A 13,388-nucleotide genomic window follows, 5' to 3' on the forward strand; every position below is an offset into this window, starting at 1 on the left:
TCAAACTGTCCAGAAGTCAGCTCTGCCAACAGCTTCTAAGACAAAGAACGAGAAGACAGATGGAACTCCACCGCCTATTAATTTACTTGTTGTCAGTGAAAATCGTATCAGATCACAAGTTCATGACAAAAATCCAACAGCAGTGATAGTGGGCTTTGTGGATGCCAAGATACACTGCTTCCAACATCTTTCCAAAGAAATCAAAATGCTGGAATCCTGCCCAGTGATTTCCTACCTGCAACTAACACGACACTGTAAAGCAACTATACTCCAATAAAATTTTTTTTTAACTTACATAGAGTAAAATTCACTTTTCTTTGGTATAGAGTTCTATGAAGTGAGATAAATACATACAGTTGTAGAACCTTCACTACAATCAAGATATAGAACAGTTTTATCACTCCCACAAATTCTCTCATCTGCCCCCTGCTAGTCCACCCTTCTCTTCATGTCCAGCCTCTGGAAATCACTGATCTGTTTTGTCTCTATAGTTTCGCCATTCGCAAAATATCTTATAACTGGAAGCACACTGAATTTATCCTTTGGAATCTGAGTTCTCTCACTTAGCAAAACGTATCTGAGATTTATCCACGTTGTTGCATATGTTAATAGTTCATTACTTTTTATTGCTGAGTGGGATTCCATCGTACACATGTACCATAATTAGTTTATTCATTCACCAGATAAAAGACATCTGAGTTGTTTCTAGGTTTTGGTGATTATGAATAAAGCTGCTGTAAACATTCACACACACACACACCAAAAAAAGACACTGCATTTTGAACCCAGACCCATCTTCTGCTCTACAGAAAGATGTTTCTTTTTCATCAGACTTTTGCAACAACTACCTGCTCATTACATGATCTCATTCTAAGACAGGCTGCCCAAGAGTCCGCACAAGACAAAGCTGAAGCACGGGGGCATCGGAAAGGCATTAAGAAGAGGAAGGAAGAAGGCGAGAGCGATGGAGAAGTGGGAGAGAGGGGAGGACAAACCCTGGGAGGACCAGGTTTCACGCTCCACACTCTGACAGATTCAGAGAGAGGTGCTTCAACCCTTCTCTCAGGTCCCCAGCTGTCTGACCCCCTCTGCCGATTTCCCTTTCCCAGTTCTCTTAAACAAAAAGGGACTCTACTGAGCATGCTCAGAAGTCACGTGCCTTCACTCCCATTCACCTTAACGTCGGCTTTCCCACGGTAAAAGAAGGTGCCGTCAGCATGAAGTACGATAGGAATTCCTACGCTCGGTACAAGTTAAACGCGGAAAACATTACGAGTTCTATAAAAGAGGTGTCCGTGGATGTGCAATGTCAATTACATCATGACACCGATGCCCTGGGCCAACCTCCGCCAGCAAGGGCAGGGATTACAGCGTGCAAGTGCACACGGTGCCCTTTCCAAAGGGCGGACGTGCACGTCTGTGATGTACCCCATACGGAGACAACACACACGGTCAGGTTTTGAAGACCACACTAATCACCCCACCTTAGGAAACAGGGTGTGACTTCTGAGAACACACACGCTTCGACGGAGATCTGTCCCTTCGTTCGCTCTCACAGCATTAACAGGGGTGCATGGTAAAATGCAAAAGTATTTAAATCTCCTGGAATATTTCATGTAATTGTTAACATAGTTGTGGTGCACTCACTGTGTGCTATGACGATATTCACGTCAATGTAACAAAGGACTTTTCTGTGCACTAAGCTGTATGGTAAACGTTTACTTTGAAGCTGTGGACAAAAGTGAGGTTTTTCATCTGCCAACAAACCGCAGTAGAGAACTACCCGCGCAGTTCCCCGGGAATACGTGGCCCCATTTGTGTCTGACGTCCTAACTCCCAGAGCAAGGAAAGCCCTGATCCCGTCTTTGCAGGAGGTCAGGGCCGTGAGGCATCACAAGCTCTGTGGGCTCCGGGCGCCCCCAGACATTTCCAAGCAGAGACGCCCCAGCACTCCAGCCCCATCCAGCACTTCACCTGTCCTCCCCACACTCGGGACAAGCATACTTAGAGAACTCCGTGAGGGTTCTAGAACTCTGACATATGCACTTGGTTGAAATATATTCAAGGTTCTTACACCAACCATTGCTACAATACTGCTGGGAAACTAGACACAAAGTCCCTGCCCTGTAATCTTTGCAGAGACCTTGTCACCAGCTGATCGGACACTTTCAATGACACCAGTCAAAGAACAGTGAGGAAACTGGAAGTCATACAAAAATGATATGAAGAGCCACCAGGAAGACACTGCCCATTTCATTACTGGGTCAGACTGGATTAATACGGTGCTTTATTTAGGTTCCCTGGGATACAGAAAACCACACAACCTTCTAACACACGGCTGTCACTACAGTGGGTTCCACTCTCCTCGCGGAGGGAGACAATCCTCATCTGCTTCTGCTATGAAAGTGGTGATGCGGCGCAGAAGCGAAACAAACCTTAATCAAAGCATCACCTAGGGCTTCCCTGGCGGCGCAGTGGTTGAGAGTCCGCCTGCCGATGCAGGGGACACGGGTTCGTGCCCCGGTCCGGGAAGATCCCACGTGCCGCGGAGCGACTGGGCCCGTGAGCCGTGGCCGCTGCGCCTGTGCGTCTGGAGCCTGTGCTTCGCAACGGGAGAGGCCACAACAGTGAGAGGCCCGCATATCACCAAAAAAAAAAAAAAAGCATCACCTAAATCAGGGTGCAAGAGAAAACTTCAGGAAGAACTAGACCTACATTTACAACACAAAATTCTAAACAGCATAGCAGGCCCCCGCGGGAGAGCCTAACATGTACTATGCTGTAAATAAATATTTGTCAAAATTAAAACTTTTTTTTTTTTTTTTAGGCCACAAGGCTTGAGGGATCTTAGCTCCCCGACCAGGGATCGAACCCAGGCCCCCTGCAGTGGAAGAGCGGAGTGCTAGCCACCGGACTGCCAGGGAAGTCCCCAAAATTAAAACTTTGAAAGGCATTCCATTAGTAAGCATTTCTCACTGGCCCTATACAAGGTGTGGCCATCATATGATAGGCTTATTCTTGGAAGCTGTAGAAACATCCACACCCAACAAGTACCCTCCTTCAAAGTGACCCTCCAACGGCTAAAACTGGATCCAAACGCTACCTGTCTTCGGCCACTTGCAGAACTTTCTGAGAACATCCTTCCAAATCAGTTATTGAATGATACACAACTGCGTCTTTAATAAATAAGTTCTTGTTTTATCCACTTCTTGCTTTATTAACCATGCCTCTTTCTTTAAGAAGCTAAACTCAAAAGTACACGATGGCGTGCCTTATTCACTGAATTTTGCTTTGAATGATGTAAAGCTATGATCTCAAATCAAATCTATCATACAGAGTGAAGGTTCTCTACTACTAACATTGTTCAAAGGAATTGACATAAGCAATTCCAGAATTCCAGACGAAGTCTGGGGGATACAGCCTGGGTGCAGTTAGTGGACCTGAGCAACACTGAACGGGCATCAAACTCAGAACATTCCTGGTGCCTGACCATCCACCCCAACACTTTATTGACTTATTTCATGAGATCCAAGAGGTCACTTTTTTTTTTTTTTTTGCGGTACGCGGGCCTCTCACTGTTGTGGCCTCTCCCGTCGTGGAGCACAGGCTCCGGACGCGCAGGCTCAGCGGCCACGGCTCACGGGCCCAGCCGCTCCGCGGCACGTGGGATCCTCCCGTACCGGGGCATGAACCCGCGTCCCCTGCATCGGCAGGCGGACTCTCAACCACTGCGCTGCCAGGGAAGCCCCAAGAGGTCACTTTTTTTTTTTTTTTTTTTTTTTTTTTTTGCGGTATGCGGGCCTCTCACTGCTGTGGCCTCTCCCGTTGCGGAGCACAGGCTCCGGACACGCAGGCTCAGCGGCCATGGCTCACGGGCTTAGTTGCTCCGCGACATGTGGGATCCTCCCGGACCAGGGCACGAACCCGCGTCCCCTGCATCGGCAGGCGGATTCTCAACCACTGCGCCACCAGGGAAGCCCAAGAGGTCACTTTTAAGGCTTCCATTTTAGCACCAGATCACTTGCCTACACTTTTTTTTTTTTCGGCCGCATGCGGGATCTTAGTTCCCAGACCAGAGATCGAACCTGGGCCCCCTGCAGTGGAAGCGCAGAGTCTCAACCACTGGACCGCCAGGGAAGTTCCATTTTAGGATACATTTGGCTGATCCATACTTTCATTTCTTTGAAACAAAGAGTAATGAAAATCTACTTTTAATTTTTCTTAAAAGAATTCAAGGACATCTACTCTTTTACATAAAATATTCAACGTTCACATCGCAGCTTAGAACACATGAATTCCACGAAACGCCACCAAGCGCTTTTAACAAGGAGTTCAATACTTACGCCATAATGCCTGACAGGTGGAACATCTCGGCTGTGATGTAGGACAAGTAGCTGTACAGGAAGACGAAGAGCGGCTCGATCACGCGGATGTTGTGTGTGAAGCGAGTGGTGAACGCCGCGATGAAGCCCAGGAAGACGCCGATCAGCACCCCGCCAACCCCCACGACGAAGAAGTTGGCGATTCCGGCAAACACGTCGATGGTCTCGATGGTCTTCATCTGACAGAAAGACTTGAAAAGGTTGTACAAGACCTGCGGGAGAGGCGGAGAGCAAGTCAGGACCCCCCGACTTCCCCGACATCCTCACGGCCCCAGAGATCTTCCTGCCTCCTAACAAGGGCGTGTCTTATGGGCCCCCAAGTGGACGATCGGTGGCAGTGACTTGGCGTCTCTGTATCTCGTATTTTAACAGTGCATTTAATAGCTGCAAACAAAAAGCACTGGTGAAAGCGTGTCATCAAGAAAACGATTTCTAGACGGGAGAGAGAGGAGACTTCAAAGTTATTTACATGATTTCCTGCTAAAACATCACCTTTCGGATCCTAAAGGATTATTTTAAACGGCTTGGTTGCCCTTCAACATACCCTGCTTGCGTTGCCAATGCTTGGGAAGGAGTATGTCCCAGAGAAAGCCTGTCAGTGCTGGCTGTGAATTTAGGGACACTTCAAGGTCCCTGTTGTGGGGTTGCACCATGGAAGGGACCCACCCATCCATACAGGTCCCCTCCCTGAAGACATCCTCCTCCCAGGTCACTGAGGTCCTTGCCCCGCCCACACATGTACCTCTGGTGAAACACAAGACCCGATGGGGTTTCCTTCAAGCCAAGAGGCAGCAACCAGTGTGTGTGTGTGTGTGTGAGTGTGTGTGTGTGTGTGTGTGTGTGTGTGTGTCTACTGTAACTCCATGCACATTTGTCCTTCTAAAGTGATGAGGCTACACTGTTGCTTGGTTTCTGAAAAATTTACACTGTCTTTTACATAGTTTAATTAAGTCTTCAAAAATGTCAGGCCTTCACACCTGCCGGGCAGGATGCTTTCACACATGTGTCCAAGGACCACTGAGCAAATGGCACGGGAAGTGATGCCTTCCTCCGGAGTAATTTTTTCATGAAGCCAGCAAGTGAAATACAGTCAGGCACGTGCCCTGCTTCTTGTGATACCTGCAGAGGGAATCTCCAGGAAAGCTGGCTAATGGGACACTTGGATGAACACCTCTGGAGTACAGGCCGTGCTACACCCTCCTTGGGATTCTGAGAAACTCAAAATTAAACCCATCCGTCCACGGGCACACAAAACGTCAGAGGCGATACCAGGATCCAGGTCTCCTACCTCTGGGTCAGTTCTTCAATTTTAACCATGAGGATGAGTCAGACACGCTGCTAAGCAGAGTGTGTCCTGGCAGAAAGCCATTTCACCCTTTTCTACTTCACGAACGGTCCTTTATAGCCTACACATTACAGGTTTCAGGGAACTTTTCCCTCTTTTCTACTGGATCATAAACTCCTTGTGATTAAGGATCTCGCCTTATTACGATTTACTTCTTCCATGTTGCCTAGTAGATGACAATAAATGTCTGTTGGTTTTGACAAAAACAGAACAGAACAAAACGGTGGATTATTCCTTAGAAAGCAGTGGGCTTTTCCCTTCTCTCGATTGTTGGGTAACAGTTGAGAGCATTTGGTATTGGAGCACCAAGAAATGACTTGAGTTTAAGAGAAGAAAAAAATCAACTCACAAGCCCGAGCACTTAAATATCCTGAAGGACCATCATTTGCCAGAAAAGAGCTGGCTTCCAGCCGTGCTGCTTCCTTGCATCCGGAGACTGCTGCATATGTCACATTTCATCCACATCAACACGCCATGATCACTTCCTGAGAGCGGATCAGAGATGTTCTATATTTACCCCTTGCCTCTAAAGAGCCCAGGCCAAAAGGTGACGGTCACCGGTCACCTGCTGCCCAGGGAGAGGGACAGATTTTCCAGCCTCCAGCCCTGCACAGATAGCCAGCCTCCCCGGGCCACTCGGGCTCCGACCCCCGGTTTCCACTTGCCTGCCTCCCGCCCACGCCAGCTGAGTGCCCCCTGCAGCTACTACAAGACTCACTTCCTTTATTCCACTCCTCACTCTCAAGTTGAAAATCGTTGGCTGCCTGACTTAGGGAAGAAGGCTCGATACACCTGATGCATTTTTTTAAATGCTCTGTGACACCCAGGGTCTCGCCACGGCTCTACAAAGCACACCGTATGTATTCAGCCGTGTCCCTGGCTTCTCTTGATAGAAACCCAGCCCCTGAACCGAGGGAAACTCTATCTGTCTTCCATGGAGCCGCTCAAGGGGCTGTTCCTCTCCGGCCTTCCTGGATTCCCACAGCGCCTGCAAGTCGCCCTCCCCTCTGCCCCTCCTGCAACACAGATGGTGCCCCAAACCGTCCAGCATTGGGGGACACACCATCCTGTGTTGCTGGTGCTGCCTCTTGAATGCCAACCTCATTTCCTCCGAGAGATTAGAAATTCCCTGTGCACAGAACCCATGTCTTCTCCTCCTTCTGTCTCAGCTCCCCTCCCTAGCCCGTCTAGACACTGACGAGGCCTCCAAAGGAAGCTCAGGTAGGTACTCATTCCAAAGGAACAACGGGAATACACTGGAATCTTTCCCAAGCTGTTTTCCAGGCAGCCCCAGCCATGGCATCTCTCAAACGTACACCCTGCGTTTAATGTCCCTTTAGGTTTTGCAAAGAGTAAAGCTGAGTCACAGGCTCCTCACTTTCGGTGCGTTGTCAGAAGCTCCAGTTTCATCACTCCACTTCCTCGGATGCTGGGGCCACCTTACAAGAAACTCGCTTAGGTAGAGACGTTACCTTGACAACCAGAAAGCTTTCCATAACCTCCCACCCGTTGTACACTGAACCTGATACCTAGGGATGGGCACAAGATAAAATTCTTTTAGTTACAACCAGCCACAGCCCCGCAGCTAGTTCATGCCGGTTACGTCCTTTAATTTTACCACGAGGGAATCTATACAGAAAGGTGCTTTTGAAGTTATCATTTGTATGTAGTACATGTATATGTATTATGTATGTGGCTACAATTATGTCTCTAGTTGGTCTGTGCAAAGTTGACCTCAACTTGACAACTGTATCTTTAGGAAACCGAAAGGCCAGGGGTGCCTGTTTGCTGGATTCTATCAATGTAACAGGCTAATGTGACAGCTGAGTACTTTCAAATGTTTCTATTCATTATTATTTTTAAAAAAACACTTGTGTATATTAAAATTAGATATGATCTGTTTTGAACTTTGATTTAAAGTGTGCAACAATGCAGTGAAATCATGTACTGCAAGGATGCAAAAAATACAGAGTTTTTGTTAGGCGCAGCTCTGTTCCAGGAAAATAGTTTTCAGGTCACTTTTCCTGATATGAAGCACAAAGGATAATCACTTTTGCATAAGTAACTTTAAATCTGTTCTGCTATTTGCAAAAGCAAAATTAAGTACCAAGTGGTCATTCTTTACTCTCCAGCTTCTTCCTGAGTTACATTCCACTGCACACGGCACATAATGTCTGGGCCACTGGCGTGTATCCCTAGCTTCTGACCTAAGAACCAGCTCTCCTTAACCAACTCTAGTTAGGGTAGAGACTGAAGAAACTCTCTAAGTGTCCTCGGAAAATGTGTCAGAATATTCAGTGGTTGCCTTCACACCTTCTAGAAATTACCGTGTAAGCCTAACTCATTCGATCATGGACTGCAATGGAAACAGCGGTACTTCTCAGATACCTGAGAACCCGAACGACCTTTACCCAATAAGGGAAAGTTTGAAAGGTTTTCTTAAAATATTTCTTATAAGGGAAAGCACGACAATCCTATTTAAAAATCTCAGCTTTGAGACGAAGTGAGAGAGTGGCAGGGACATATACACACTATCAAATGTAAATTAGATAGCTAGTGGGAAGCTGCTGCATAGTACAGGGAGATCACCTCTGTGCTTTGTGACCACCTAGAGGGGTGGGATAGGGAGGGTGGGAGAGAGGGTGATGCAAGAGGGAAGAGATATGGGAACATATGTATATGTATAACTGATTCAGTTTGTTGTAAAGGAAAAACTAACACACTATTGTAAAACAATTATACTCCAATAAAGATGTTAAAAAAAATAAAAATAAAAATCTCAGCTTTTTCTTTTTTGACTGTCATTTCTCCCGTTAATTCCAATCTATGATAGCCCCAGACCATAGAACAAAGACTTTGACTTCAATTTATATTATATATTATCAATTTCCCTTTGCTTTGAGACATTTTTATGGTAGATTTTCTCCCTTCCAAATCTTCTAAGCTCACTATTGAACTTATCGGTTAATTGCCTGACCTTCAATTCTGCTCATGCTCCAGCCTACGTTTTTAACCTGACGTCTCTGTTTCATCTCTACCCTCCTCGCTGCAGCATTTAGTGACTCATCCTTTTCCAGGTATGCAGCAGGGTCTATGTTTTTCATACCTTTCCCTAACCCATGAGTTCCTTAAACCTCTCCTAGACATAAGACTAGATGAATGAATCAAAGAATCTTCTATAAAACATCTCTACCTCTATTCTTTGAGAACACCTGACTAGGAGACAAAATTATAATTTTTTATACCATTTTCGAATTGTTCCTAACACCTGGTTAATTCAGCCCACTATTCAGCCAGTCTGGTGAAGGAAACACCTGGTGGGTTATTCTTCAGTGTTAGGTGGGCAAACGCCCCCCCCCCAAGCATGCCCTGATATCTGTGGGAGGTGCCTTTAAGGGTCCACATGGCTTTCTGCCCAGGGTAAATAACCTACCAACGAAGCCTCTTTCATTTGAAACCACCAGAGTCCTTCTGACTTACAGGCTTTGGCCTGGAAACAAGGGCTCCACATCTAAAGGGCAGCCATGCCCTTTCTCCGTCCTTGGCCCGCTTCCTGCAGTGGAATGGCTGGCTCTCAACCTGGCTCACTGCCCTCTCTGGGTCAGCCCTCCATCTTGTCCGTAAAACCGCATCTGATGGCTTCGAGCCTTTGGACAGAAAGCACAGGATGTGCCTCTGGAAGGCACACTTTAAAGGGTAGTTTAGCCAGATCGTTTGCTGAGATCTGATTCTTGACACACTCAAAGACTGGATCACCGGGCTTCCCTGGCGGCGCAGGGGTTGAGAGTCCGCCTGCCGATGCAGGGGACACGGGTTCGTGCCCCGGTCTGGGAGGATCCCACGTGCCGCGGAGCGGCTGGGCCCGTGAGCCGTGGCCGCTGAGCCTGCACGTCCGGAGCCTGTGCTCCACAACGGGAGAGGCCACAACAGTGAGAGGCCCAAGTACCACAAAAAAAAAAAAAAAAAAAAGACTGGACCACCGAGGCGACTGAATGAGAAATCTCAGAAGAGAAGGGAAAGCAGTGCAAAGATTCAGCAGGTCATTCCGAAACTGACCTGACGCTGCTACCTTGCCCTAGGAGGAATGCAGCAGGGTGCCATTATTTCTTTGTAGAGTTTCCTATATCCTAAGTAGACCCAAGATTTCCCACACTGAAATTCCCACAGTCTCCCTAGAACCAAGGTAAAAATGTATACATCAGACATTAGTCACAATGGAAAACTTCATGCCTCCGGAAATGAGAATGAGTTATAAAACATCTTCATTGTTAAGGCAGTTTCCCAGTTAAAATTTAATACTGGTGAGTTAATGACTAAGCACCGTTAATGAATAATGGAATAAATGAAGTGGATTTTGTTACTTGAGTGAGGTAACTGCACTGTCTCAAAATAGCTCTTAGCTATACTAAAAAATGGCGTTTCCTTATCAGTAAATTATTGTTATGTAATAATATCCACATGGAGCTAACGAACATCCTTAAAGGTGATATTTTATTCAGGTCAAGGGTCTGAATACAGGCTAACAGAGAATAATGTTGGTTTCTATGTTAACCTGTTTTTTGTGTGTCACATTATTGTAAAGTTTAACTGAATTATTAAAAGGATATTCTAAGCTTGTTTCTGAAGCTGATCACAGTAATCCATCTTTGGGTGGGGATCAGATGCCCCACGACCTGCACACAGGACGTGACATACACTGGAAAAGACATCATTTAAAGAACCCTCCCGGGGACTTGCCCTGGTGGTCCAGTGGTTAAGAATCCACCTTCCAAGGCAGGGGACGTACGTTCGATCCCTGGTTGGGGAACTAAGATCCCACATGCCGCGGAGCAAGTAAGCCCACGTGCCACAACCACTGAGCCCGCATGCTCTGGAGCCCACGCGCCACAACCACTGAGCCCGCGCGCGCCACAACCACTGAGCCCGCGCGCCACAACCACTGAGCCCGCGCGCCACAACCACTGAGCCCGCACGCTCTGGAGCCCGCGAGCCACAACAGGGAGAAGCCCGCACACCGCAACGAAGATCCTGAGTGCCGCAACTAAGACCCGATGCAGCCAAATAAATAAATAAATAAATTTTTCAAAATTAAAAAAAGTGACAAATTACCAAAAGAATCCTTTCTCCAACTTAGATGGAAGGACCCTCATCAGGCACTCTTTAAGGGACACATACACACTAAAACTGAAGCGAATTGACTCTTTTTTTTCTTGAAATCTACGTTAACTTTTACATGAATCAGGAATACCGTTTTAATAATAGGAACTAACACAGGGGATAATATAAATTACTTAACTTACTTAAATACACTTTACTTAACATTTCCTTCAATTTTCTTATTTGCAAAATGGGAAGAATACCTATGTCATAGGCTGTTCTAAAACTCCGAGCACAAGGTATGCATTCGCTACCATTCCTACATCACCGTCCCTACTGCAGAATCCCGGCTAACATAAAACAGCATCACCAGTGCCCGCTGACTGGTTAACGAGCCCAAGGTCACCTGAGCGTCCTTGACTGGTGGAGAAGGTCTGCACAGCCATGTGGGTGAGGGGAGAGGCTTCTCGCCTGAGCTCAGGAAGCAGGTCAATCCTCCTAACGTTAAGCTTATGACTGCCTCTGACTCTAATTTTGTGGCAATTAGTGAGAATCAAAGACAATTTGCATTTTCTGAATAAATACCCATTTATGGGAAAATGGTGAGGACCCAAAGTCTCCTGGCTGAGTAAGAAGAGGAAGTGAGTCGTGTGATGAAAAATTTGCCTCCAATCTGGAAATAAAAAATACACCCTCCCCAGAGAGAGAACAGCCCTCAGTGGGCGTGATCCTTTCACCTGTGCTATACACGTCACATACTGAGAGCAGTACTTCTCGCAAAGAACGCTGGGACCTGGAGTCCTTTGAATTCTGATCAAAACCCATCACTGTTTGGGCTTCCCTGGTGGCGCAGTGATTGGGAGTCCACCTGCCGATGCAGGGGACGCGGGTTCGTGCCCCGGTCCGGGAGGATCCCACGTGCCGCGGAGCGGCTGGGCCCGTGAGCCGTGGCCGCTGCGCCTGCGCGTCCGGAGCCTGTGCTCCGCGACGGGAGAGGCCGCGGCGGTGAGAGGCCCGCGTACCGCAAAAAAAAACAACCATCACTGTTGAAGCCGTCACAGCGAGAAAGCCTCCAGGGATACACAGGTCACGGTCACTGTGATGCTTCTCTGGCAGCAGCAAAGCCGTACAAGCAGGGACCAGCCACATAGCTGGCAGGATCCAGGCAGAATGAAGTGAGGGGCCCTTTGCAGAATCACAGATAAATAACAAATAATAAATTTACTGGGAATTTTAAGACAGCGAGAAGAGCCTTGAACCGAGCGAGGGAGGGGCCCTTCCCGGCGCAGGGCTGGGGACGGCTCAGCTGCCGGCTCTGCAGACAGGGTCTCCCCTCGGCGGCTGGTGGGTGGCGGCCCCGGCCTGGTGGAGTGATGTCGTGTGAACCGTCACTCACCACTGTCACGGCATCATTCAGCAGGGACTCCCCAAAGACCAGGATGTAGAGCTGCTCGTTGACGTGGATATTCTCGAAGACGGCGAGCACGGCCACGGGGTCCACGGCCGAGATTAAGCTGCCGAAGAGCAGGTTCTGGAGCAAAGTGATGTCAGTCAGGCCGAAGGCTTCGATCTGGCAGATGCCAAACAGAGACACCCCGATGCCAATGGAATTCCAAAGCGTTCCGACCACGGCGTACCAGAAGATGGTCCCGATGTTCTCGAAGAACGGGCGGGTGGGCATGAAATAGCCCGCATCCAGCACGATCGGGGGGAGGAGGTACAGGAAAAACACATCCGTCTTCATGGCCGGGGGGGATTTCTCATCCACTCCAAAAATAATCCCACCCAGCAGAAGTCCAACCATGATGAGGAGGCAGCTCTCAGGTACTATGGTGGGTAACTTGTGATACAGATGGAAGCCTGTTAAAGAAGAAATAAATAAAGGCGAAATTTGGGTTATGTGAGAATCATGGAAAAGGCGAGCTGGTTCTCTCTGACAGAACCAGTAGGTCCTATTTCAAAGTCTCCCAGGTCAACGTGATTGGCTACACACTGGCTTTAGATATTTCGATGCAAAAGTCAGAGGATCCCCTTAAAACTATTCACAAAGCACATTCAGGTACACATTTCAATTTAAATCAGAAGTAGACTACTATAGGAACACGATATCTAAACAGCACAGCTTTCATCTAAATGCCTATTTTCTTAAATAAGACCGCAATTTTACATTTGAAGCAATATTGTTGATTCCCAACACATCTTCAGATGTCACAAACCATTTCATCCTCATAAAAACCCAAAGGAGTAGGCAAGGAGGCATTTTCACCCCTTTTTTTATTTAAGTGGAAACTGAGGCTCAAAAAGATACGGGGTCTTTGCCATGATGGCCGGATCACAGGCCAGGTTTTGGATTGCCGCTGTCCCCTCTGGTATTGAGAAGAGTTTGTAACTTCCTGAATATCAATATTTCTAATTTCAGATTCCTCCATTTGGAATGCAGAATACAGTTAATTTTCAGAGGTCTGCTCCTTCAGAGACAACCAAATCAACATCAAAGGTCCATCCGATAGCTACCGAAAAGTGAGGCATATAAACATGCCATGATCTCCAATGTCACAGAGTTT

At 47.3% G+C, this 13,388-nt stretch overlaps 1 protein-coding gene across 2 annotated transcripts in view; it reads right to left on the reverse strand.

Moving 5' to 3' along the window:
* The window catches only part of SLC9A2 (solute carrier family 9 member A2), an 83,835-nt gene that overhangs the window by 40,115 nt on the left and 30,332 nt on the right, over positions 1 to 13,388 (reverse strand). For both annotated transcript variants that reach the window (XM_059078901.2, XM_067007036.1), the window contains exons 2-3: positions 12,221 to 12,684; positions 4,344 to 4,594 (exon numbers count right to left, since the gene is read on the reverse strand). In XM_059078901.2, the coding sequence (XP_058934884.1) occupies positions 4,344 to 4,594; positions 12,221 to 12,684 (715 nt within the window). The remainder of the gene's footprint in view (positions 1 to 4,343; positions 4,595 to 12,220; positions 12,685 to 13,388) is intronic.

The sequence above is a fragment of the Kogia breviceps genome, chromosome 11 (genome assembly GCF_026419965.1).
Source record: "Kogia breviceps isolate mKogBre1 chromosome 11, mKogBre1 haplotype 1, whole genome shotgun sequence".
Classification (NCBI taxonomy): Eukaryota; Metazoa; Chordata; class Mammalia; order Artiodactyla; family Physeteridae; genus Kogia; species Kogia breviceps.